Genomic DNA, 24,295 nt, shown 5'->3' with positions numbered 1-24,295 from the left:
AGGGGAAGACTAGGGACGGTCCGGGAGGGAGGGAGAGGACCATATTAGATCAGTGGTAGTATTAGTAGAGTGATAACCAAAGTTTGATTGAATCTTTCCCTATATTTCTTGTCAAAGGACCATGGGGTTATAAGAGTCCAGACCTTGTGGGCTGTGGAGGGAGAGACATGAGATCTTGAAATAGGGAGGAAGGGTAAGAGAACGCTCCTGGATTATGTGGTTTATTAGTGGTTAATATAAAAAGGTTTACGGTAATGTTATATGGTTAAAATTAGTAAAACCGTGAAATATAGGAAACGGGTGGGGGGAGGGGGGATTTCGTAATCCATAAAAATTGATGGCTGTATGTAATGTTGTACTTCTGAAGTGTTATCCCACTAGGTTTTGTAAAATTGTATTGACACTGCCATGTTACGGTGGAATTGTACTTTTTGCTTTGTCATCAATAAAAACTGTTGAAACAAAAAATGTGCTAAGCATGAATTGTATAATATCTTGTTTCTGTCTCTATAACATCAGCAAAATCCGTCCCTTCCTCTCTGAGCACTCTGCCAGAACCCTTAACCACACTCTTATCACCTCTCGCCTAGATTATTGCAACCTGCTTCTCACTGGCCTCCCACTTAGCCATCTCTCTCCTCTTCAATCAGTCCAAAACTCTGCTGCGCGACATTTTCCGCCAGAGTCGCTATGCTCACAGTAGCCCTCTCCTCAAGTCACTTCACTGGCTCCCTATCCGTTTCCGCATTCAATTCAAACTTCTCTTACTGACCTATAAGTGCATTCACTCTACCGCTCCCCAGTACCTCTCCACTCTTGTCTCTCCCTACGCCCCACCTCGGGTACTCCATTCTGTAGATAAATCTCTTTTGTCTGTCCCTTTCTCCTCTACTGCTAATTCCAGACTCCGTTCCTTTTATCTCGCTGTACCTCACGCCTGGAATAGACTTCCCGAGCCTGTACGTCTAGCCCCGTCTCTGGCCGTTTTCAAATCCAGGCTGAAAGCCCACCTCTTTAACGCTGCTTTTGACTCCTAACCACTACACTCACTTGCCCTGTACCCTTTTATCTCCACCTCTTTAATTCCCTTACCTCTTAGTTGTTCTGTCTGTTTGCCTGTCCTATTTAGATTGTGAGCTCTTTGAGCAGGGACTGTTTTTTCTTGTATGGTGTACAGCGCTGCATATGCCTTGTAGTGCTATAGAAGTGATAAGTAGTAGTAGTGCATGCAATTACTGTTATTGAATATGAGCCTAAGTCTGTATTTACGTGCCTAACTTTAGGTGCTAGCGCTTCTGCTACCTAAATGGTTGGTCTAAATGCTTGCACCTAACTGAAAGCAGTTAGGTGAGTATATGCTAGTACTGTGTGAGCTATTGCTAGACACTCCATCCATGCCCCTCCCAGGTCCACGCCCCCCTCTTGCAGTTGCTCGCGATAGAGTTTTGAGCATGCAATTTATAAAATACTAAGGGCAGTTACACACACAATTGCTAATTAGTGCACAAGTTAACCCCAGTTATGTGTAGTAATTGGTAGTTAATGCCAATTAGCAGCTAATTATTCTATGTTATGCGCACAACTGATACTATTCTCTAAATTGCATGCACAACTCTGTGCACTGAACACAACATTGGATGCACAAGTTTATAGAATTAGGTGAACTATATATAGGCAACTAAGGTGCTTATGTGCCTTTATGAAACAGGTTCCCAGATACAGCCCCAACAGCATGCAAATGCCAACGCACATACTTACACCTGCTCCAAAGCTGGTGCAAATACATCTGTCTACTGTAATCATATAGAGGGCCTCAGATGGAACAAACAAAGCAGAGTCAAGTTGCCAAGGAAGCAATTTTAATGATCGGCTCAATACGAGAAGCACCGTTGCTGATTTATTGACAATTGTGAACATATAGGTCTAAGGGAGGATAGCACACGCTTCAACCCTGTTCTGACCCCTGACGCAGGCGTTTGCCGAAACATGGGTCGTGTTGGGTCCTTCAATAAAACTGCTTCCTTGGCAACTTGACTTCGCTTCGTTTGTTCCATATCTAATAAATGCACTTATCTTATGTCGGCTCGGGGTAAATTATCCAACATGAGTCATGTTTCACCACTTGCTGTATATCAAGGATATACCCCCTAACACTAAGCCAGATCCATCTTGCTGACAAATTGACCAGGACAGCATCTGTTAGGAACAGTGCTGGGCAGACTTTTACAGTCTGTGCCTTGAGAAAGGCAGGAACAAATCAAACTCGGGTATACATATAAAGTATTGCATACCATGTAAAATGAGTTTATCTTGTTGGGCAGACTGGATGGACCGTTCAGGTCTTTTTATCTGCCACCATTTACTATGTTGCTATATGTTAAGTTGATAAGTTATTATATTTCTTTTGTCAACTCCAGCATTTTGATTGAAGTGAATATTGTTGAGTTGGTGTTTAAAAGTTTAGCTGTCAGTTACAAGTTTCTAAAATATGCAGGCATATGATTATAGTTTCAGCAAATCGGACGGAAACAACAACAACAAATAAATGTGGATCAGAATCAGTGTAGAGGTACTCAGATGAGTAGAACTGCTGAGGTCTTTTGATAAGTTGTTATACTTCTTTTGTCAACTCCAGTATTGTCATCGAAGTGCATATTTTACAAAACATGTGCATACTTTTCAACCTCACTTCCATCAAACTATACCCCTGGAAACACCTACATACAGAATGTGTAAAACTACTACTACTAATCATTTCTATAGTGCTACTAGATTTACGCAACACTGTACACATTATATACAGGTACTTTCTCTGTCCCTAAGGGACTCACAATCTAAGTTTTTTATACCTGGGGCAATGGAGGGTTAAGTGACTTGCCCAAGGTCACAAGGAGCTGCAGTAGGAATTGAACCCAGGTTGCCAGGATCAAAGCCCACTGCACTAATCATTAGGCTACTCCTCCACTCCAAAGTGCAGCACAGATTTTCTGTGCTTGTACTTTTTGGAGGTAATGCTATAACTGTGTGCCTCCAGTGAAGTAGGCTAATATCACACGCAGAATGCCAAGATGCTGTTACAGAAAACTAGAGTAAACCTGAATTGGTGCGCCAAAATATACAGCTCTATGACAGATGTAAATGGGAAAATCTAAGTGTGTCATGCACAACACTTAACTTATAGCATTCTATACGTTATGTGCATAAGATGGAGGCATGCCCATAGCCCTCCCATGCTCCACCCACCTATATGCCCACCTTGCACCTAGGTGTAAATTCACAGAATAGCGCCTACTGCACTTACGTGCACATATGCCAATTTTGGCACCTCTGATGCACATAACTGGTGCTTAAATGTTACCACCAAGTTATAGAATTGCCACCTTTAGGCACATGAGGTTTGCATAATTTTATAAAAAGCATTTTATTGCTCATAAAACAGGACACACACAGACAAAAGCTCTATATAAATTGCCCCCACATATGTAAGTTTATGCACATATTGAAGAGGTAACTTTAAGCCTATCTCTGCAAATGATATATTGTTTTGGCCATGGAAATCCCTTTTAAAATTACCCCCATCGTGTATAATGAACTAAAGCTAGAACTGTTTCCTTTAAGAAGAAGGAAGACTCTGCATTTCTCTAGAGGCCAAGAATCAAACAAAGAATTGGGAAGAAAAAAAAAAGCACAATTATTTTTTGGCAAAAGGAAAGAGCATATTAAAGGCAGAGGTAAATAAGTAAATAAAACTTGCAGATTTCCGCTGTTATAATTTTGCTTGGGCCCCGGTCTCTATGGGAACTTCTGCTTTTGGTTTGTCCTTGTTTCAATGGGTATTAGCTTTGGGACTATGTCTGAAACATGGGCTCTTTACAACTCTCCAAGAACAAAGTTCTGCCAGTCTCCAGAAAGGACGAAAGAATGAAAATTACCCTTGCTTCTCTCTCTGCATCCAGTGTTCCTCCCACTTGTTCCTGAAGCAGGGCATAGGCTCTCTGTAATGCCTGATACTCTCGGGTGAGCTGTCGGAACCTTAGATCACATTCCTCCTTGGGGGTACACTTGTAATAACAGAACAGCAAAAACACTGTGTTAGTATTTTCTGTGTATGTGGTCAAAAAGTATGATCAAGTTACACCATTGCTGATGGATTTGCACTGGTTGCCAGGTGCTGCATGTGTAGAATTTTAAGTAGCATGTATGATTTTTAAGATTATCTATGGTTTGTCCAAGTTCTCACATTCAATTATCTATACCTTCCTTCAGATCTTCATCTCGATTCTGTTCCACATTAAGGGCCCCGTTTACTAAGGTGCATTAGTGTTTCTATAGTATGTACTAACCATGTAGGCGCCTATAAGGATATTGTAGGCACGTACATGGTTAACGCACATTAAAAATGTTAACGTATCTATAACACTGCTTAGTAAACAGGGCCCTAAGTTTAGGTTTTCCTACAGTTAAGCATATGCTACTTAAAAGATTTCATGAAAGTTCATTCAGTTACCAACCTAGTAGTTTATGGAACATGATTCTGGTATTTATATGGACAATGACTAATTATATATTGCTCTTCAAATCCTTGAAGACTTATTTATTTAACAAATATTTTGAGTGATTTTAGATATGTTTCAATTTTTTGCTTTTGGCTTAATTTTATGACCCGCTTTGATTCTTATGCAGAAATAGGTGGGATACAAATGCAGGAATGGTATGTTATGGTATTGGGAGAGGTGCTAATGTCTGATGGGATCGGATGGAGGGGGTTGTGAGGGGATGCTGTTTGAAGGGAGGAGTTCAGCCTGTCAAACCACAGCAGCAGCATTTGTTTTGTTCTTTTCCAACAGAGCCTGCATTCCATGCCTTGGCGCTGCCCTTGCTATTTGCCAAGCCACGGAATACAGGCCTGTGCGATGTAGGCCTTGTGCAGTAAATGCACAGCAGATGCAGGCCACGCCTCCTGTATGTACCACATAGGTTTTGCACTTATGGCATGTGTGTGATAGGTGCAAAAATGCACCGCACTAGAAAAAGCTCACCTAAGTTTTAAATTTGAATCAATCAAACCCTATGTTCATAGCAAGCATTTATGAGCACTGGTGCATACTAAATTCCACTGGCACATTAACACTATTTTCACTTCTTGAAACATGATACTAGAACTACACACACTAACTTACTTACATCATCCAATTCTTCTTCGGGTGTTGCTGGTGTTCTATCTGTTTTTTCTGTCGTACAGGAGGCCACAGAAGATGTTTCCGAGTCAACAGATTCCTCATCAAATCCAAAAAACGTCTCCACAACATGCCTCTGAAAAGTCAAGTTATTTTCCAATTAATTATGACACTGCATTAGAAAACACTGTTGCCTTATTTTATAAAGTTAAGAAACAGTGAAGCAGCTACAGTATTTTGTGGCAGCCACATGGATTGAGGGTTGATTGCAAATTTGTCTTGGTACTTTCAGCATAAAAGTCAATAATTGGAACTAAATGTAAGAAAATACTGAGCCACAATGAACGTCTTTCACCCTGACTGAGGCCGGCCCCTTCTGAACAGCACCCATCTTGCAGTTTGTAAAGATTCAACTACGTAAATCACTGGATTGTTGCCAAGTTTATTTATGAATTAAGATGAACCAATAAATTCAATTTTATCTTCCATACGTTCACATCAACCATCCAGATGTCTGAAATCAAATGAACTGTCTGCAAAAAGATTTTTAAATTATATAAAAATTTTCCAGACTGTTTGTTTATAAGCTAATCTTTATTTACTTGGAATAAAGACAACAAAAATATTATTGGGATGTAACATCTTCTCTACAGCAGCCTCCAATTTTGTGGTGCTATCCTATATCCTGTGTATGGTTTTTTGACTAGACTATTAGCACTGAAAAAAAAATCACTCAATGTAACCATCTATATAATTTATTTTCCCTCCTTTAAAAGAAAGGATGTTCCAAGGCCACCATTCAAAGGCACAATATTGACAGTATGACAAGAGAATGAATGCAAGTCAAACTGCAAGCCACCTTTACAAATAAACACAAATCTTTCTACAGGGCAACTTAGTAAAGGCCATACACATTCTTTCTCAAATTAGTTCATGAAGTGGTACATCTGCAATACCAGCACATAATGTTATAGAAAAACTTGCTTGATTTAAAATATTATTTTACCTACCAATAGTGAGCTAAAACATATAATACCCCCATTAACCTAGAAAACATTCAGACAATCAATAGGGAGCTAATCCGTGATTTTATCATCAGAGTCTTATGCCCTCCTCTTGCTTCCTACAATATGGGGTTCATTTTCGAAAGAGAAAAACATCCAAAAAGTGTCAAAGCACCATTTAGATGTTTTTCTTCTCAAAACGTCCAAATTGGTTCTTTCAAAACCTATTTTACAGATGCTTATCTATGCAATTTGTCTGCACTGCATCCAAATCACAAGGGGGCATGTCAGGGGAATCTGAAGGCAGGATTATGGCGAGCCTAACACTACAGCCATAATGGAACAAAAACAAAACGTCTAGGGCTGAAACTTCAAAGTTTTGTTTTAGACCTATTTTCAGAACAAATAAGACACAAAAAGGTGCCCTAAATGACCAGACAATCACTGGAGGGAATCAGGGGTGACCCCTTCCAATACCCCCCCTGTGATCACTGACCCCCTCTTACCCCCTAAAAATTTAATAAAAGTATGACTTACCAGCCTCTATGACAGCCTCAGATGTTATAGCCAGGTGTACAGAGCACATGCAGGTCCCTGGAGAAGTGTAATGGTCGGTGCAGTGCACTATGGAGTGGGGAACTTCGGGTCCCTATCTCCCTTTACCTATCACACTTGTGGTGGAAAACCGTGACCCTTCCCAAACTTACCAAAACCCTACTGTACCCACATATAGGTGCCCCGTTCACCCATAAGGGCTATTGTAGTGGTGTACAGTGGGGGACAGTGTGTTTTGGGTGGGTTTTGGAGGGCTCAGGGGACAAGATAAGGGAGAAAAGGTGAGATGTGTACCTGGGAGCATTTTTATGAAGTGCCCTCTAGGGTGCCCCATTGCTTGCCTAGGATGTCTAGGGGACCAGTCTACTAAAAATGCTGGCTCCTCCTAAACCCCAATGGAATGAATCTTTACATTGTGCACATATTTAGACCAAAAAAACAAAACGTCCAAAACATTGTTCGAAACAGTATTTAAAAAATTATATAAATATATATATATATATATATATAGAGAGAGAGAGAGAGAGAGAGAGAGAGAGAGACATTTTCCTTTTTCAAAAATGACCTTCTTTCCTATTTGGATTTTGCATGTTTTGTGCAAAATTTCCAAAGTCAGACTTAGACGTCATATTGAAAATGCCCCTCCACGTTTCCTTGTGTCCTTAATTTTACAACTTTTCTCAGCCATGTAAATATGTTCATGTATCTGGAGATATTTATCCCACTGTACTTAATCTCATGCATATTCTCAAAAGTGCATCAGATCTGCTTGATGGTGTATTAGGCTTTTGCCCATGAAGCTTTACTCCTGTGCATACTGTTCCTGTACCTTCCTACTTCACAAAATACTTATCTATCAGACAGGCAACAGACAACTGTTTGGCAGCACCTCATCGCCACAATGGGCAATGACCTGTGGGGTACCACAAGGATCGATACGGTCACCTTTTCTGCTCAGTATCTACCTCAAGCCACTAGCCAAGCTGATTCAGTCGATGCACACTCAGTTCTACATCTACCTGGATGACGTGCAGCTACTCATAGCCACTGAACCTGACTTAACCACAGCCCTGAATAAATTGACTACCTGTCTAACATCATTTCAGGAATGGGCTAAAACAACAAACTTTGTCTGAACCCAAGTAAAACCGAGCTTCAAGTGGAAACATATCTGACATCAAAATTTCAGGAAACCTGGAATAGCTAGATGCAACACTTACTCTGATCTTCCAAATCCAAGCAATCGTCAAGACCTGCTTCTATCAATTGTGACAACTACGCTGCCTCTCTCCTTACATTGAGAAGGCAAGTCTTGTCTCAGTTGTGCACACCATGATAATATCAACACTGGATTACTGCAATGCACTCTACACTGGTCTGACTATAAAGGGTCTGCACCAGCACCAATTGATTCAGAATGCTGCATCAAGACTAATAGAAGGTTGTAAGTGACGTGACCACATCACATCATTTTTGCAAAAGTCTAAATTTAAAACTCTACATCTGATCTTCAAGGCCCTTAAATAAAATGGCTCACAGTACTTAAAGAACAGGATCTCCCTCTACACACACCCCAAGGTCACTGAGGTCCTCCTAAGAAGTATCCCTAACCATTCCTCTCCAACGGACATCACACGATGTGACACCTGCCAATGACACTGGCTGCACATACTATATAGCAGGACATGTTTATCCACTTCTACCCTAGCTAAGATCATTTTCAAACACCATTCTGACCTCAAGTGCAACTTTCTTTAAATTAATCCCTTATCTTCTTCCTCCTGTTACTCTATCTTATCTGTCTATATGGTCCATCTTTGATTACATTCCATGCTATTAAAATGTTTTATCACATATTGTGTTGAAATTGTAATATAACATATTATGTCATAATTTGTACCAATAAATGCCCATGCATATTTCCCCCATTCACAAATCTATATATGCTAAAACGTACTCCCTCTCAGGAGACAGTACCATCACTTGATCCAAATGCCGACTCAAGGAAATAGGTTTTCACCTTTTTTATGAATCCCAACAGGATTCAACTGTCTGTAACTCAAGAGAGGAGGCATTCCAGAGCATTCCACCAGCTAAAGTGATCACCCTGATTTGCATTTCAATTTCTGTCTCCAGTAAAACCATAGTAGTTGACCTCAGCAGTCACCTCAAATCACATGCTTGGAACAATAGGGGTGAAGAAGTTTTGTGCACGGAGGACCAGGACTTGGGTATGATCGTATGTGATGATCTTAAGGTGGCCAAACAGGTAGAAAAGGCGACGGTGAAAGCTAGAAAGATGCTCGGGTACATAGGGGGAGAGGAATGGCCAGTAGAGACCTCATTTAGAATATTGTATACAATTCTGGAGACTACATCTTCAAAAAGATATAAACAGGATGGAGTAGCCTAGAAAGCGGCTACTCAAATAGTCTGTGGTCTTCGTCATAAGCATATGGGGACAGACTTAAAGATCTCAATATGTATTCTTTAGAAGAAAGGCGGGAGAGGGGAAATATGATATGCAGCATAAATGCGCTGGAGGCAAGTCTCTTTCATTGGAAAGGAAGGTCTGGAATAAGGGGGCATAGGAGGAAGGTGAAAGTAACTTGAGGAAATACTTCTTCATGAAAAGGGTGGTGAATTCATTGAACGACTTCCTGGTGGGCATGGTAGAGACGAAAACAGTATCTGAATTCAACAGAGCTTGAAACAAGTACATACGATCTCTAAGGGAATGATAGAGAGAGTAGATGGCATGGACGGGCTGATTGAATAGGCCATAAGTTCTTTATCTGCCTACATTTTTCTATGTACGCAATGTGGAGCATCACTTCAATGGTCTGCATACCCACATCAAAATCTTAAGTTTAACCAGCCATAACATGAGAATTCAATGCAATCCTACTTTGGGCATAATCCCAGGATTCTATATAGCGAGACTTAAGTTGCACGTGCAAATCCAGTCATATTCTGGATTTGCATGTGCAACTTAATTAGTTAACAAGCCAATCAGCACTGATTATTGCCACTTAACAAGCAATTATTGACATTAATTAGAATTTACGTGCACAACTGTCTAAGCGTATTCTATAATGTGATGCATGTAAATTCCAAGTCACATAGTTGAAAAGGAGGCATGGCCATGGGCATGGAATGGGTGGGTCATGGGCATTTCTAAAATCTATGTGCATGATTATAGAATACACCCGGCATGTAATTTAGGCATTGGCATTTACACCAAGTTTTACTTGGCCAAACCGCCCATGACTGAATTTAGTCACACGGACAGGTGACTGGCATATTCTATAAACTGCGCAGAAATTTAGATATATTTTATGGAATATGCCTAGGCGTATTTCATTTTGACGCCAAATTTTTAGGAGTGATGTATAGAATCTAGTCCCATATGTTCTCAAATGTCATGCCCCATCTTATGTCATTTGTAATCCTTTCAGATATAGAGCAGGGAGACAATTCAGTACCGCATTTCAGAAATCATATCAAAGACAGTAGCAATGATTATAGAACAGTCTGAAAATCCTGAGCCCTTAAAAGTTTCACCCTTCATAACAGCCTAACTTATAAAAGGCTCCCTGTATCACTGGCAAAACGAGACCTACAGATTCAGGTGAATGTCATACTGTCACACTTTAAGACTCTAGTTGTTGTCCAGGTAAATTTCAGTGGTTCTAGAGTCTTGCATAAAAATCTAGTGCTTTCATAGAGTTAATTACAATTTTAATCAGGGACCATTCATTCTTAGTGTCACGCAGTGCCATAAGTGAGACCTGGCTTCAATTTCTGGGTCAGCTTCTGTTCCTCAGACCACCTAATGCCACTGACACAAGAAAACAGCATTCATGGCCGCTACAAGGTGGATGTCTGATCCATTGTGCAACAGCAACAGTTAGAGACTATACGCAATATATATGTACAGTGGATTCATGAAGGATTCAAGGTTTATGGCTCCTGAAAAAGATTATTACTACAATGACTAAACTAGATGAGAGTGGCAAGGTTATTGCTCAATAAAACACAAGTTTAACTAAGGAAGACAGTTATTGAAGTACAGTAAAAGGAGGCCTTTACAGCACTTTAATGTACCGTGAGAGTCATCATCTGCAGTATCTCAGTACCACAGATTAAGCACTGATGAAAATGCAACTTGCAATAAACCTTGCAAGCTGTATTCTTTGTGCCTCCTGGGACTGCCCATTGTCATGGCTGGCACCCAAGTTGCTTTTGTTGCATCTCTGAAGATCTTAAGGGTGCATCTTGACAGTCAACTAAATCTTCAGAAACATCTCTCCTTCCTCATCTGCAGATTTTCTTTAATCTGAAACAGATACGGTCTGTACAATCTCTCTTGACTTGTGAGCACTGAGGACTGTTACATTCCTTTGTTACTGGGAGTCTTGATTATTGTATCACAGTTGTCCGAAGAACTAAGTGAGCCCTTAGGCTGGTCTGAGAACCAGAGGTCAGCAAACCCAACACTTCACCTGCTGTTCCCCAGCGGATGAGCCCATGGGTTCAGGCAGCCAACAGGATTTAGGAGTCGGGAGGGAGAGAAAGGGGCTCAGGCAAAGACAGGAGGAGAAAGCGAGGTCAGACCTAAGCAGTGGTCAGGTCCAGGCAGAAATCAGGGCAGACGGCGTTCCAGCAGTGGTCAGGTCTAGGCAGAAGTCAGGGCAAATGGTGTTCCAGCAGTGGTCAGTTCCAGGCAGAAGTAAAGATAGGCGGCGTACTAGGGGAGGTCAATTTCAGGTAGGAGTCAGGGCAGGCGGCGTTCCAGCAGTGGTCAGGTCCAGGCAGAAGTCAAGAAGTAAACAAGAGGAGAAACGCACCAGTACAACCAACCAGGAAGTAGCCGAGGCAAAGAGGAAAAGTAAGGTTCCTAGTTTTAAACTGAAAGCGTCTGACATCACAGTAGGCGTGCCCTGAACGTAGGCACACCCAGAATGTAGACAAAACCAGACGTAGATGCGCCCAGACTGTGGGCGCACAGGAGGAAAGGAATCAGCAGCGTCGTGGGCACATGCATCTGGCCCTGCACTTGACAAACCAGGTTTGTGACAGTAAGCCACTCTTCCCTGGGCTTCATCTACAGGATATTAAATGTCTACAACTCGTACAAAACACTGCTGTTAAACTGCTTCTGGGAGCCACTCGACAGGATTATGTGCAGGGTACAAATGTAACTAAAATAAAAAAAATAAAAAATGGCATCCCCCTCCTAAAGCAGGAACACTGGTTGCCAATATCGGCAAGGATTTCTTATAAGATACTTATGTTAGTTCACAAAGACGGGCATTTTCGATATGACATCTAAGTCTGACTGGACGTTTTCCTCAAAATGTCAATGCCCACTTGCTAGATGTTTTTGTGCTTTGTACGTTTATTTTTTGGCCCATTAAAAAAAAAAAAAAAAAGCAAACAATCATTGTGATGGAGGAGACAGCATTCTTAGTAGAATGGCCACACAGACATCCCAGCTGAGCAGTGGGGCACTGCAGTGGACTTCACCTAAAAGCTCCCAGGTACACATCTCACCATTGCTCCCTTATATTGTATGGGAAGCCTTTGAAAACCCACCAAAAACCTACTGCACCCAACTGTACACCACAACAATAGCCCTTATGTTGCAGGTGTTACCTATATGTGGGTACAGTAGGTTTTTGGTGTGTTTTGGAGGGCCCACAGTTACCATCACAAGTGTAACAGAGTGGTTACTGGGCCCCCTTTTCTACAGTACACTGAACAGACCACTAGGCTACTCCAGGGACCTGTTTGCTGCTCTAATAGGAATGGCTATAATATCTGAGGCTGTCATAGAGGCTGGTATGCACGGTTTCTTTTACATTTTTGGGCGGGTGGGAGGCTGTTAATGATCACTGGAGGAGTAAGGGGAATCATTCCTTTATTCCTCCAATGGTCACCTGGACATTGAGGGCACCTTTTTGGGCTTAGTCGTTATTAAAACGGGTTTATCTCAAAACGTCTTAGTTTTAGTCCTGGATGTTTTCGTTTTGTTCCATTATAGCTGGAAAACGTTCAGGTCTTAGGAATGCCCAAATCTCACCCTTAACATGCACCCAACACACCCCCTTGAGATTTGAATGCACTGCAGATGAACTGCACAGTAAAACGTCTGGGAAAATGGGTTTCAAAAATACCAATTTGGACACTTGGTGAGAAAAATGGCCAAATGCTGCTTTATACCACTTTTGAGATGTTCTTCTCTTTCGAAAATGAGCCCTATAGTTTGTTTTTCCAAGTCACTTCTATTTCTATACGAATGTCTTATTCCCTATATGACCTCCCAAACCCTCCAGTCCTCTCAACAGGCTCTGTTGGTGGTTCCCTCCTGTTGAATTTGTTAAGATACTATACGATCCTCTATACTTTCGGTGGTTGCTTCTTCACTATGGAACAAACTCCCATTACGGATAAGAATCATCTCTTCCTCAGTTTAAGGGGGACCCGAAAACTCACTTTTTCTTACAATATTATCCTGGATGATATTATACAGACTGAATTCTCTCTGCTGGTTGGGATGATGGAAACACTCGTAGGCACACAGCAGCAATTATCTTCTTCCTTTCCTACTGAAGTATTGTATTTCCTTTCGCTATGCATCTATGCATTTATTTTATTGTCAACCGCCTATATGGTACTTGCTGATGGGTGGTATACCAGATGTATAATAAACCTGAAACTAAGCCAGGCCTGATGCTCTCAAGCAACACTGAAAATGGGTTTAGAAGAACCCTGGTTCACTTCTCCCACTGAAGCTGCCTCCTGAATAGAGAAGCCCCTTTGACCTAGACCCCCCCCCCCCCAAAGAGTTTCAACACCCCTTGCACATGACTCCCCTCAAAGAATCTCCACCCCTACATATATCACCCCCCCCCCCCCAAAGCCTACCTTAAGGGTTCCTAAGATGAGCCAGTCACATACTCTCCAAAATACATCACCTCTTTTAAATTATTGGTTGTGTTAATAAGTGGAAGCAGACCATATTTGAGAGACAAAAAATAATTATACTATAAAGTATAGTCTTTTATTATTCTTTGAAGAATGTCTTATTCCCTAGTCCATGGATGTCTATAAATAACTCCTCAATGACAGTTCAGCCAAACCTCCTAAATTTGTTAACAAAGAACAGTAAAAGGGCAATTCTATAACCAGGCGTCTGCATTTACACGTCACTTGCATGCAAAAATGTATAAAATACCAGCACTTTAGTGGGTGAGTGTACACTTTCACGTCTAAGTGATAGCATAGTGGGGATGTTCACATGGGAGGGGTATAGGCAGCACTATGTTAGGTGTGCCCTTGTTGAATTTTCGCAGTGGCAGTTACCCAGGTCTATGGATGGTGTGACTGTAGGTGCATAAATGTTAAGCACGTTGATGCTGGGTTACGCTAGTATTCATACAACAGAATCTGGGCAACCAGATGCCATTATAGAACAGGATCTCACTGTACAGCATTGAGGTGCCTAAAAGGAGGTGGCCACTTATAGACTTGCTTCTAAGAGAGCAATTCTGTAACAGGATGTCTATGTGGAGCCTTATTGTACATAGAAAGTAGACATCTACTTTCCTTTATAGAGTACTAGCAAAACCTGGTATATGCGCGTGTATGTACTTAGGTGTGAACATTTATGCCAGCCATACAGCTGGTGCAAATGCAAATGCCTAGATCTGGGAGATATGAATGTAGCTTATAGTATTATATAAGTTACATGGAGAAATCTGTCCAACCTATGCTCTACCCACCAGTACAATACACACTGTTGAAGATATCTGCACAGTTACAGAAAAGCTCATAGCCAGATTTTTGTCATGCATACATATATGCCACTATTCTGGTCATTTATACGCATATTTGCTGTGTAAATGTTAGCACTTTTCTGGTGGAATTACCCTCTTAGGAGTGTAGTTATCAACATAGGCTACTGTTAAGACATTATTTTACCTCTAACTTGTGTTATTCTAGCACAGGTTCAATTTATGCAGAGACCTAGTTACTAATAACCAGAGTGTGAGGGGGTTTATAGAACACTGCCCCTCACCCTTAGGAAAAGGCCCACCGATAGCCTGGGCCACCTTAAGAGCAGCTCCTCCAACAGCCAGAGCCCCCTTAAGAGCACTGGTCCAGCCTCAGAAGGAAGTGAGCCGGGAGGGGAGAAGCCCAGACCTGGGAGTATAAAAGACAGGGCCAGGCTGAGGTTAAAAAGGCCCAGGGAGAGAAGAATACCTGAAGCTACAGTTCCATAATCGCGACCTGGCTCAGGTAAGCTATTTGTTATTGCTAGATTGAACTTTATGAGTTTTTCTTTGAGAGCCAGACCTGGACCTCAGCAGAGAACAGAGAACTATTCGGCTGTGTTTGGGACATGGCCACCCCGGCAGTTTCAGACTGTGTTTGGCTTATCTCATAGGCGGTCGGTGGCCCAACTGTTTGGGGAGGCTAAAGGGGGTGGGGTTAGGGGTGGTCCCAGCGGTGGGGCTTACATACATAATTGTCTGACAATACACCAAGCTCCGCTCCCACCTAGCCCTGCCCTTGTTCACGTGTTTTAAAATTCAAGCAAAGCTTGTACAAGAAAACTAATTCAAATAAGCACAATGCTATCACAGGAAACCTATCTACTCTAGCCCATTATATGGGCTAAAGCCAGTAGGAAGAGCTTGCCACCATTTTCACTCACCCAGAACAATAGCAAAATATTATTAGAAATGAGGAACTGCTATGCATGGTCCATGTGTAAAAGGTCAAAAGCTGTTCCAGTTGAATAGGATGTGCCTTAAAAGATGGAGGGCAATATAAATATATATATATATATATATATATATATATATATATATATATATATATATATATATATATATATATATATTTGTACTTATTTGAAAGTTTTTCATTTGAAAACTTTCCATATATAGATATAAATATCATGAAATAAAAATTGAATACCACTAAAACAGCTTAAAAAATATTGTAGCTGGTAGAGACAGTAGTGATAAACTCTCTATTTTGTGCTCATTTTTCTACACTGTTCTAAACAATAGAGATGACCAAATTCAGTGAGGATATCCTTTTTCCTGATGGGTTCATCTTAGTAGCTGTTGTAATGTGCCTTAGGAAGCCTGGTGTTATAAAATAAGATGGACTATATTGAAATTAAATGGAAATAAAATTAAACTCGCCTTTCAATAGGGCACATGAAATCACATCTTCACAGGTCTGTTCTCAATCTAACCTTCTTGGGCTCCCCCACATCCCGTGGCCAACCCCATTTCAAAACCTCAGCCAGCCAGCCCGCTCACCCCCCCATTCAAAGCCACGGCTCCTTCCCTCCTGGTTCTAACCACTGAAAAAAAAAAGAAAAGAAAACTTGTATTTTCCTCTCCCTGCTGGCGCCCACCCCCCACTCACTTCTTTTCTTACCCGGTGGTTGACTCACTACCTCCCTAAGGCTCGTTCCCCAGAGGTTCTGAGCACTGAAAAAAAAAAGAACTGCCAGTATAGATCCATGTGCTCTGACACTCACTCAAGGCTCACAGGAACGGCAGCAGGAAGTGTGTCACAGGAGGAGGTTCTGGGCAGAGCTGTCTGTGAGTCTGTGAGTGAGTGTTGCAGCACGTGGCTCTATACCTTCTTCTATGCTCAGAACTGCTGGGGAAGGAGCCTTAGGAAGGTAGCGAATCAGGCAGGCAGCCAGGTAAGAAAAGAAGTGAGCGGGGCGGGGGGGGGGCACCATCAAGGAGAAGAAGATACAATTTCTTTTTGCTCCTGCCTCGAATTCGAGGAGGGCAGGAGGTAATGACAGAGGAGGCAGGAGAAGGTCTTGGTTGGGCTGGGGAGGCTTAGCCTCCCAAAGCCTCTTATACGGGGCGCCTATGACTTATCTCCAGGGGCTTGCTTAAGACTGAATGTACTGAACTGCAGAAGTTTTCTATCTTATATCTCAGGCCCTGTGAAAGGAACAGGCCTGAGGACTCCGTTGAATAAATACTTATTTTTGGTTTCACCCCTTTGTCCGCTGTGCTACTTTACCGACCCACTCCCCAACCCTCGCTCGGGGTCTCACAAGGGGTTACCAGTAAAATAATATGTTTTAAAAGTAGCCCACATTGATAACTTCTTCCCCTAATATATGCAGAATAAGTCTAATGTATGATTAACATCTCTTATAAATATAATTAGTGTGTACTGACATGAGCTGAAACGCTGTTAAAAATGGTTAAAGCAAGGTTTCTAGAAATTTAGAATGCAATGGTATCCTGTACCAGGGAGCACCATCATACTTTGACTGCTAAACTAAACTGATTTTATCCTATTCCCCTCTCTATCTTCAGTCATTCCATGAGATGAGTCCAACATTCTTTGACTCCATGCATTTTAGCTTACAACATCATGCTCTACATTAGGGCATCATGTAAATGGCAAAATAAGCAAACTATTAAGTGCTTTGGGATTTTTTGTTTGTTTTAACAATCTCTATGCCTTTACATTTTAAAGAAATATGCAATCAATTTTGCCATGTTAGATGTGAATGATTGGTTCTCATATAATCTTTCAACCATGAAATAGTACTGTTTTTTTTTCTGTTGTTTACACAAAGCATGAATGTAAGTAGATATGTTACACAGCTCTCACCAGAACCACATGTAAAGCTCAATGGATATAAATGTTCTAAAGCATTAAGCTGCCTATGAGACAAATGCTCAAAATTTGAATTTTCTATTCACCTCTCGTAAACATTTATGCTTCTTTCTGAGATATTATCAAACTAGTTCATTTCAATAGTCAACCTGAATTCCTTTCTTTATCGTCCTATATCTGAAACCACCCCACTCTCCTTAAATAAATGAATCCTAAAGAAAACGTTAATGAACAAAATGATCGATTAGTCATCACACAAGAGAAACCATACCATGTGATATAAGAGGCCATCCTCCAGAGATCTGAAACAGCTTTGGAAATGGCAACCAAAGGGGAAAAAGGCATTTAGTGAAGCTAGAAAGGTTTCCTGCTGATCAGCTCAGGGGTTACTCTCTTCTGTAGTTATAACAACCAGATAATCTCAGTTTGCTTTGCTCCTAGCATTTGCAGACAGCCTGAAAACTGCTATATGAAAAAATAAATACACACACACAGATTGTAAAACTGTGGCATCAGGGAATTTCTTGGGTTGTATCATTAGCAAAACTGCAATTAACAGTGTAGTTAAGTATCCACACAGCTGTGCAATTAGCACTCCCTTCATCTTCTGCATATCCATCTACTGTATATATATATATATATATATATATACACACACACACACACACACAGACTAGCTTGATTAAGAGATTTCTACTACCTCTTTCTTTTAACTGGGAAGTGTGAGAGAACTACAGGTGTGGATGAAATCCAAGGCTAAAGTGAGTACATCTCTAAATATATGGTTTGCTAACATGTGTTCCCCACATACTGGAGATACTTCATTTATTGGACTGACTGCTGTAAGAAGTGCTTCCACATTGGGATACTGAACTGCAGTCCTCAAGGATCACAGACAGATTTGGTTTTCAGAGTGGCTTAAATAAGCAAATTGTTCCGATACTTGGACGCAGTGTATGCAAAGGTATTACACTGATAGCCATTGTGGATATTCTGTAAGCAGATCCATTTGCAAAACTCAAGGACCTCTAAGCAGCACCATGCCTGCCTCTTTGACATTTCTGATGTTTACAATGATGCTGCTTCATGTGAAGACAATTTGGAACATTTTACCACGTCACACTTATGAACTCTTGAGAATAACTAAACTGAGATAATTTGGCAGATGACATATAAATTTCTTTCTCAAACTTTGGCAAATAAAAGTTTCTAGCTGATCTGAGAGACTTGTAACCATATGGATACTTTAATTATTTGCCAGGGCAGCACATGGAAAGTTCAATCAGTAAATTGAATTCCCCGAAATATCATAGATTACACTTTCTAGATCATGTAGTACAGAGGGAAATAAGCTGTACCACTGCCTTAACCATTATTTCAGGGTGTACTTTGGTAGAGCTGAGTGCCAGGTTTACTACTGCTCCTGCAGGCAATATTTTGGAATGAGACTGTGAATTACAAAGTCACACAATCCAGTTGGATGCCTGCACTTATGTATTTGTGATGCAAATGGGGGAGAATAACAGTAGTACCCCAAGGAAGAAGAGATAAGCATCATAGATCTTTTACTTCTCCGTGGTCACTGTGACTCTATAAGACATCTTTTTAATTTTATTTTCTTCCCCAACACATGTACCCTTCTTGGCCCCAAGGGCTAGAAGAAAGTCTCTTCTGAGACTATCCCTTGCTGCTCTGTAGCTGACAAAGGCTGTCATGATTGTTGCAGTTGTCCAGATCTTGCTGTGTCTGAGTTTTGCTTCATCCACTGAGACTTTGGTGAAAAAGGAAACCATATAAAAAATAACCAGAATGTCTGCGTCGCTTAGTTGCAGGCCAATAATGATCTCTATGAGATGGACAGAAAATCTGACCTTCAAGGCTATGTTGTCCATTAAAGTTCTTAATTTTCAGGCCAGATAGCACTTTAGGGGGTGAGGTGGGGAGATGACTGCATTTACAACAGGTTGCAGCAAGGGCCACACCGTAACAGTCATGATGCCAGCCATGGAAGACTGAGAAAACAAAGGCTGCCACCTCTGGGCAGCCATCTTCTCTCTTTCCTTAGGCACAAGCATGTCACTTCCATAATTATTATTATTATGCTGGCATTAAACAGATGTAATTTAATAAAACAGATGTGAACTCCTCCATCCATCAGACTTTAGGTGCCTGCTGGTCTCAATTTTCCCGAAAAGCAAGATGCCCCCCTACTTAATTAAATTTAAATTATCTGATTTTTTTTTCTCAGCGCCATCAGAGAAGGAAAGCAACAAGAAATAAACAAGTAGCCACTTCAAAATAGTATTTTAATATTAATCTGTATAAGGTGCAGTTGTGGGATGGAAATGAGTTTCTTGCCAACAGTCATGGATCTGATTTATCAAGGGTGTTCCCTACAGGTACAGAATGACATAACTTCCTCGGAACATCCTATACTAGATTTGATGCCACTGATTTTGAAGAGTTTGCTGGATTCTCCAATCTCTGGAAATGACTATAAATGTTTCTAGAAAATGCTGCAAATGTATAATCAATATTATATTTTAAAATTTGTCCCAGAGATATCATCTGCACACCCTGCTAACTGCTAATACTTGGAAGCTTATATTTATATCTCCATTTCTCAACTGATTAATAAGTTTACAGTACTCCCCCACCACTCAAAATTTATAGTCAATGTCCTTTTAGGGCCTTATTGATACCGTTTACAAAGGCGCACTAGCGAATTTAGTGCACGTTAACTGTGTAGATGCCCATAATATTCCTATGGGCGTCTACACTGTTAGCACGCTCTTAAAAATGCTAGTGCACCTTTGTAAACAGGGCCCTCAGTGTAATATGCTACATCAGTGGTTCCCAAACCTGATCCTGGAGGCACCCCAGCCAGTGCATGCAAATCTATCTCATGAATATTCATTGTGGATATCCTGAAAACCTGACTGGCTGGGGTGCCTCCAGGACCAGGTTAGGAAACCACTGTGCTAGGTATTTCTCTGTTTTGATCTGTTAAGTATAATTCCCTGGATTCTATATATGGGGGGGTGGGAGGAATTGGGTGCTGATTATTTGTGCGCCAATCCAAGATGTGTGCCCAACTGAATTGGCTAACATGCCAATTTGTGCCAATTGTGCCAATTTGTGCCAATCAGGTGCTAACTGGCACCAGTTTGAAATTCTGCACACATCTTGCTATGTTCTCTTCTATAACAACATGTGCCCACATCCCATAGCATGCAACTGAAAAGGGGGCGTAGCCATGGGAGGTGCATGGGCGGTCAGGAGCATTTCTACAATTTGCACACAGTGTTATAGAATACCAGGGATGTGCACCCAAATTGGGAGTCTGGAATTACACCTGGTTTCAGTAGGCATAAGTCCTGGCATCCAAATTTGCATGCTGAAATCATCACTCAATGCTATTCTATAATTGGTGCTCATTTTTGAGTGCCCATTATAGAATACCATCGAGTGCTGATTTTTTTCGGCCCCAATTTTTGACCACTATTTCCTGAATCTAGCCCAATAGGTGGTACCTGAAATACCAAATCAAGATTTACCACTCAACCATAAACACTCAATTAGGATTAAAAACAAGAAAAATGAAAAAAAAAGCCCTGCAAATAGCAAAGCTGGAAGAGACAAGTCTACATGATGCTGTGTATTTAAAAAAATAAATTATCACAATGTTTTGAAATAAATGCAGTGACAAGGATTATTTAGCCACAATATTTATCATGTTTAAAGCTTGAAATGCCAATATCAGGCTAGCTCATATGTAAATATTTAGTATTGTATGCAGCAATACAAAATAGTACAGTAACACAATTGCAACATCTGTAAACAAACCTAAAAATGTGAATAACAACAGGTCCACAGAAACTGAAAAATATGATAGTTTGAGCACAGTCTCCTATATCCTATACAGGTACTGTAATTATTTGAACATGGAAGGGTAAAAGTGGCTCACATAATATGGCACTGAATTCCCCAATAAAATGTGAACAAATTCACAATCCAAAGCTTTCTTACCTTCATGTTTATAGGTCATTTCTTGGCAACCGGAAAAATACAAACACACTAAAGCGCACAGGCAGATGAAGAAGGAGAAATAGATGACTAGAAGCACATACTCCATCTTGCTGAGATCAAGAAGATTCCACAGTTAATAGCTAATATATTCCATTTAAATAAAGCTTACGTAGCTACAGACTGGTCCTCAGTGCACTTCACTGCCTGTGAAACAATCAGGCAATTTTGAATCAACGTTGCCTTGTTTCTTGTTCTGTTTTTTTTTTTTTTTGCTCACTGTGCAGTGCCACTCACTCAGTTATGTAACTGGGGCTTTTCACTGTTCCAGCCAAGCAAAAGCACCACAAAGTTCAGGAGACAGACAAGCTGACCTAATGCAATCCTTACAAAACCAGCAAACATCTGTAGGAAATGCAATGTCTTGCTTGAACTGTAATGCATTCTGCATTACCTGTGATTATTATTGGTTTCCATGTTTTTCTAATTCTAGCAGCTCGGAAGGACTGAGGAGAATCCAAGACATTGAGCAAGTGACTTTTGATCACCTGGGCACCTTTGACTCCTAAGGCTCCGCCCTGCTCAGGTGCTCTGTACTTCTCAGACCTCTTTAAGGTTGGTGGCTGTATTTCACATATAGTCTCGCACATCCCTTGGTAATTCCAGGTATGCTCAGCTAAACTACAGTAGCAACAGTAACCCAGTGCATTCAAGAAGCATGAATAAACACACACAAAAACTTGCTGTTTCAAGGGAAAAATTCATGTGCCTTCAAGCTGCTTCCTAAATAAGCAGAGGAGTAGAAAAATACTATAAAATTAGAAAAAAATACTATGATATAAACCCTGAAGGTGGGGAAACAGAAAAAAAAATAAAACAGAATAGCAATAGGATGCCTTTCCCTACCAGCAACTGCGTGTATCAGAAAATAAAAAGCAAAGGTTTAAACCCAACTTTAGTAGAACAAAAGGTAAGAACAGTCCCAGATATAGAGGATGTTTGCAAGTGATATAGAACAGCTTATATGAATCATACTGTTTAAAAGTTAGCACCTTGTGCAGAATTCTGGGAAGTGTGTGGCTCAGAATTCCCCATCACCAGCGTACAGTCAGGTATATGGGGATCCATTACCCTATACAGTAGATTCCAGTTAACTGGGACACATCGAGACCACTGCACTTTGTCCCGATTAAGCGGCTGCCCCAAAAAAACAAACTTGCCCAGAATCACAAAGGGATACAGTACGTATCGAATCTGGTTCGTGCCCACTTCAGATACAGATACATTATTCTGTGGGGTGGAAGTTAAAGACTGCATGGAAGGACTCGACGCTATGGGGTGGAAGTGGTTGCTTTGGGTTATAAAAAGAAATGCCAGGTGGCCCCGCCTTCTATGCACATCAGCTGACTGCACAGAGATTGATGCAGAGAGTAACGTCAAGATCATGAGAGCATGAGCCCCATGTCTGATTCAGGAGCAGGGCACGGTAATGGTATGGGGAAGTGGGGGAGGACAGAAATATTTGCACTGGCCCAGAGAATAACAGACTAGAGAGTGCAAATGTGGACGCTACTGGCCCAATTAAATGGCACATGACAGTGTCCCAAATAAGTGAAACTTTTCCACCTTAAAAATATGCTTTTGTTGTTATTCTCCCGGATTTGAACCAAATAGGCAGCTGCCCCGATTAATCAGTGTCTCAACCGGAATCCACTGTACTCAAATCCCTAAACTGGAAAATGGAAAAATTACTTGCTGTTTAGTAATGGTAATTAGCATTCTCTAAAGACAAGTGAAATCACTAGTCACATTTGTATGCAACACCATTTCATTCGGCACTAATCAGATATTCTCCAAAATGTTCTTCACGGTATTGGCGGTTCCTGCACCACCATGGTAGTCCCCAGTTTATTTCTGCTGGAAAGAGTAGAGTTTTGCTTAGAGACAGAAAAAATGAATATAGATTTAATTGAAGATGTTCAAAATATAGCTGTGAAAGCAGAAGTACACTAACAGCTGATTCTAATATGCCAGATGTTAACTGGGGTATCCCTACTGCAGGATCTTTTAGAAGCATGGAGATCCTGGATTCTCTACAGGGAAACTATTCTAGCAGTTGGTCTGTGGAAAAATGACAGGCTGAACTGTAAGAATGGGCTACAACTTTCTGTGACAAGAAAAAGGATCCTTGGTGAAAAATTCAGACAGTAGGTTTCTAGACATTTAAACTAGAGGGTGGGGGGTGACAAAGGAAACAAGGGAATTCAGAAAGTCACTCCCAGCAAAAACGTGTCAGCATTGGAGAAGGTAATGTTAATATAGAAAGCATCTAAACAACTCACTTAATAACACATGCAAAGAAATGAGCACAAACGCTTGTTGTCTAAGTATAAAAGGTTCAATATTTGCAAGCCTTGATGTTTGAGGCAGACATGGATATTGTTGCTATTATAGAGACATGGGAGAGAGAGTAGCATGGATGCGACGGGGGGGGGGGGCATGGAAGGGCGAGAGGGGACTTGCTGGAAAAGGATGAATGGAGGCGGCAGGGGACAGAGGAGCATGGATGGGTATGGATTAGGAGGGCAGGGCACAGGGAGAGAGGGGAATTACTGGAAATGGATGAAGGGAGGGGGCAGGGGACAGAGGAGCATGGATGGGCATGGATTGGGAGGGCAGGACTCAGGGAGAGAGGGAAATTGCTGGATAGGGAAAAATGGAGGGGCCAGGTGACAGATGAGCATGGATGGGCATGGATTGGAAGGGCAGGACTCAGGGAGAAGGGAATTGCTGGATAGGGATGAATGGAAGGGACAGATGGGCATGGATGGATATGGATTGCAGAGCAGGCCT

At 41.2% G+C, this 24,295-nt stretch overlaps 1 protein-coding gene across 6 annotated transcripts in view; it reads right to left on the bottom strand.

The window, feature by feature from the left end:
- JAKMIP1 (janus kinase and microtubule interacting protein 1) overlaps positions 1 to 24,295 on the bottom strand; it is a 360,574-nt gene that overhangs the window by 94,130 nt on the left and 242,149 nt on the right. For all 6 annotated transcript variants that reach the window (XR_003940703.1, XR_003940707.1, XR_003940704.1 and 3 more), the window contains 2 exons: positions 5,185 to 5,313; positions 3,933 to 4,061 (listed from right to left, as the gene is read on the bottom strand). Coding sequence is in view for 1 of the 6 variants with exons in the window: in XM_030191173.1 (XP_030047033.1) it covers positions 3,933 to 4,061; positions 5,185 to 5,313 (258 nt within the window). In the remaining 5 variants the exon portion in view is untranslated. The remainder of the gene's footprint in view (positions 1 to 3,932; positions 4,062 to 5,184; positions 5,314 to 24,295) is intronic.

The sequence above is a fragment of the Microcaecilia unicolor genome, chromosome 2, assembly GCF_901765095.1.
Source record: "Microcaecilia unicolor chromosome 2, aMicUni1.1, whole genome shotgun sequence".
NCBI lineage: Eukaryota > Metazoa > Chordata > Amphibia > Gymnophiona > Siphonopidae > Microcaecilia > Microcaecilia unicolor.
The sequence above is the reverse complement of the archived record's forward strand: the minus strand, read 5'-3'. Positions and strand labels throughout refer to the sequence as shown.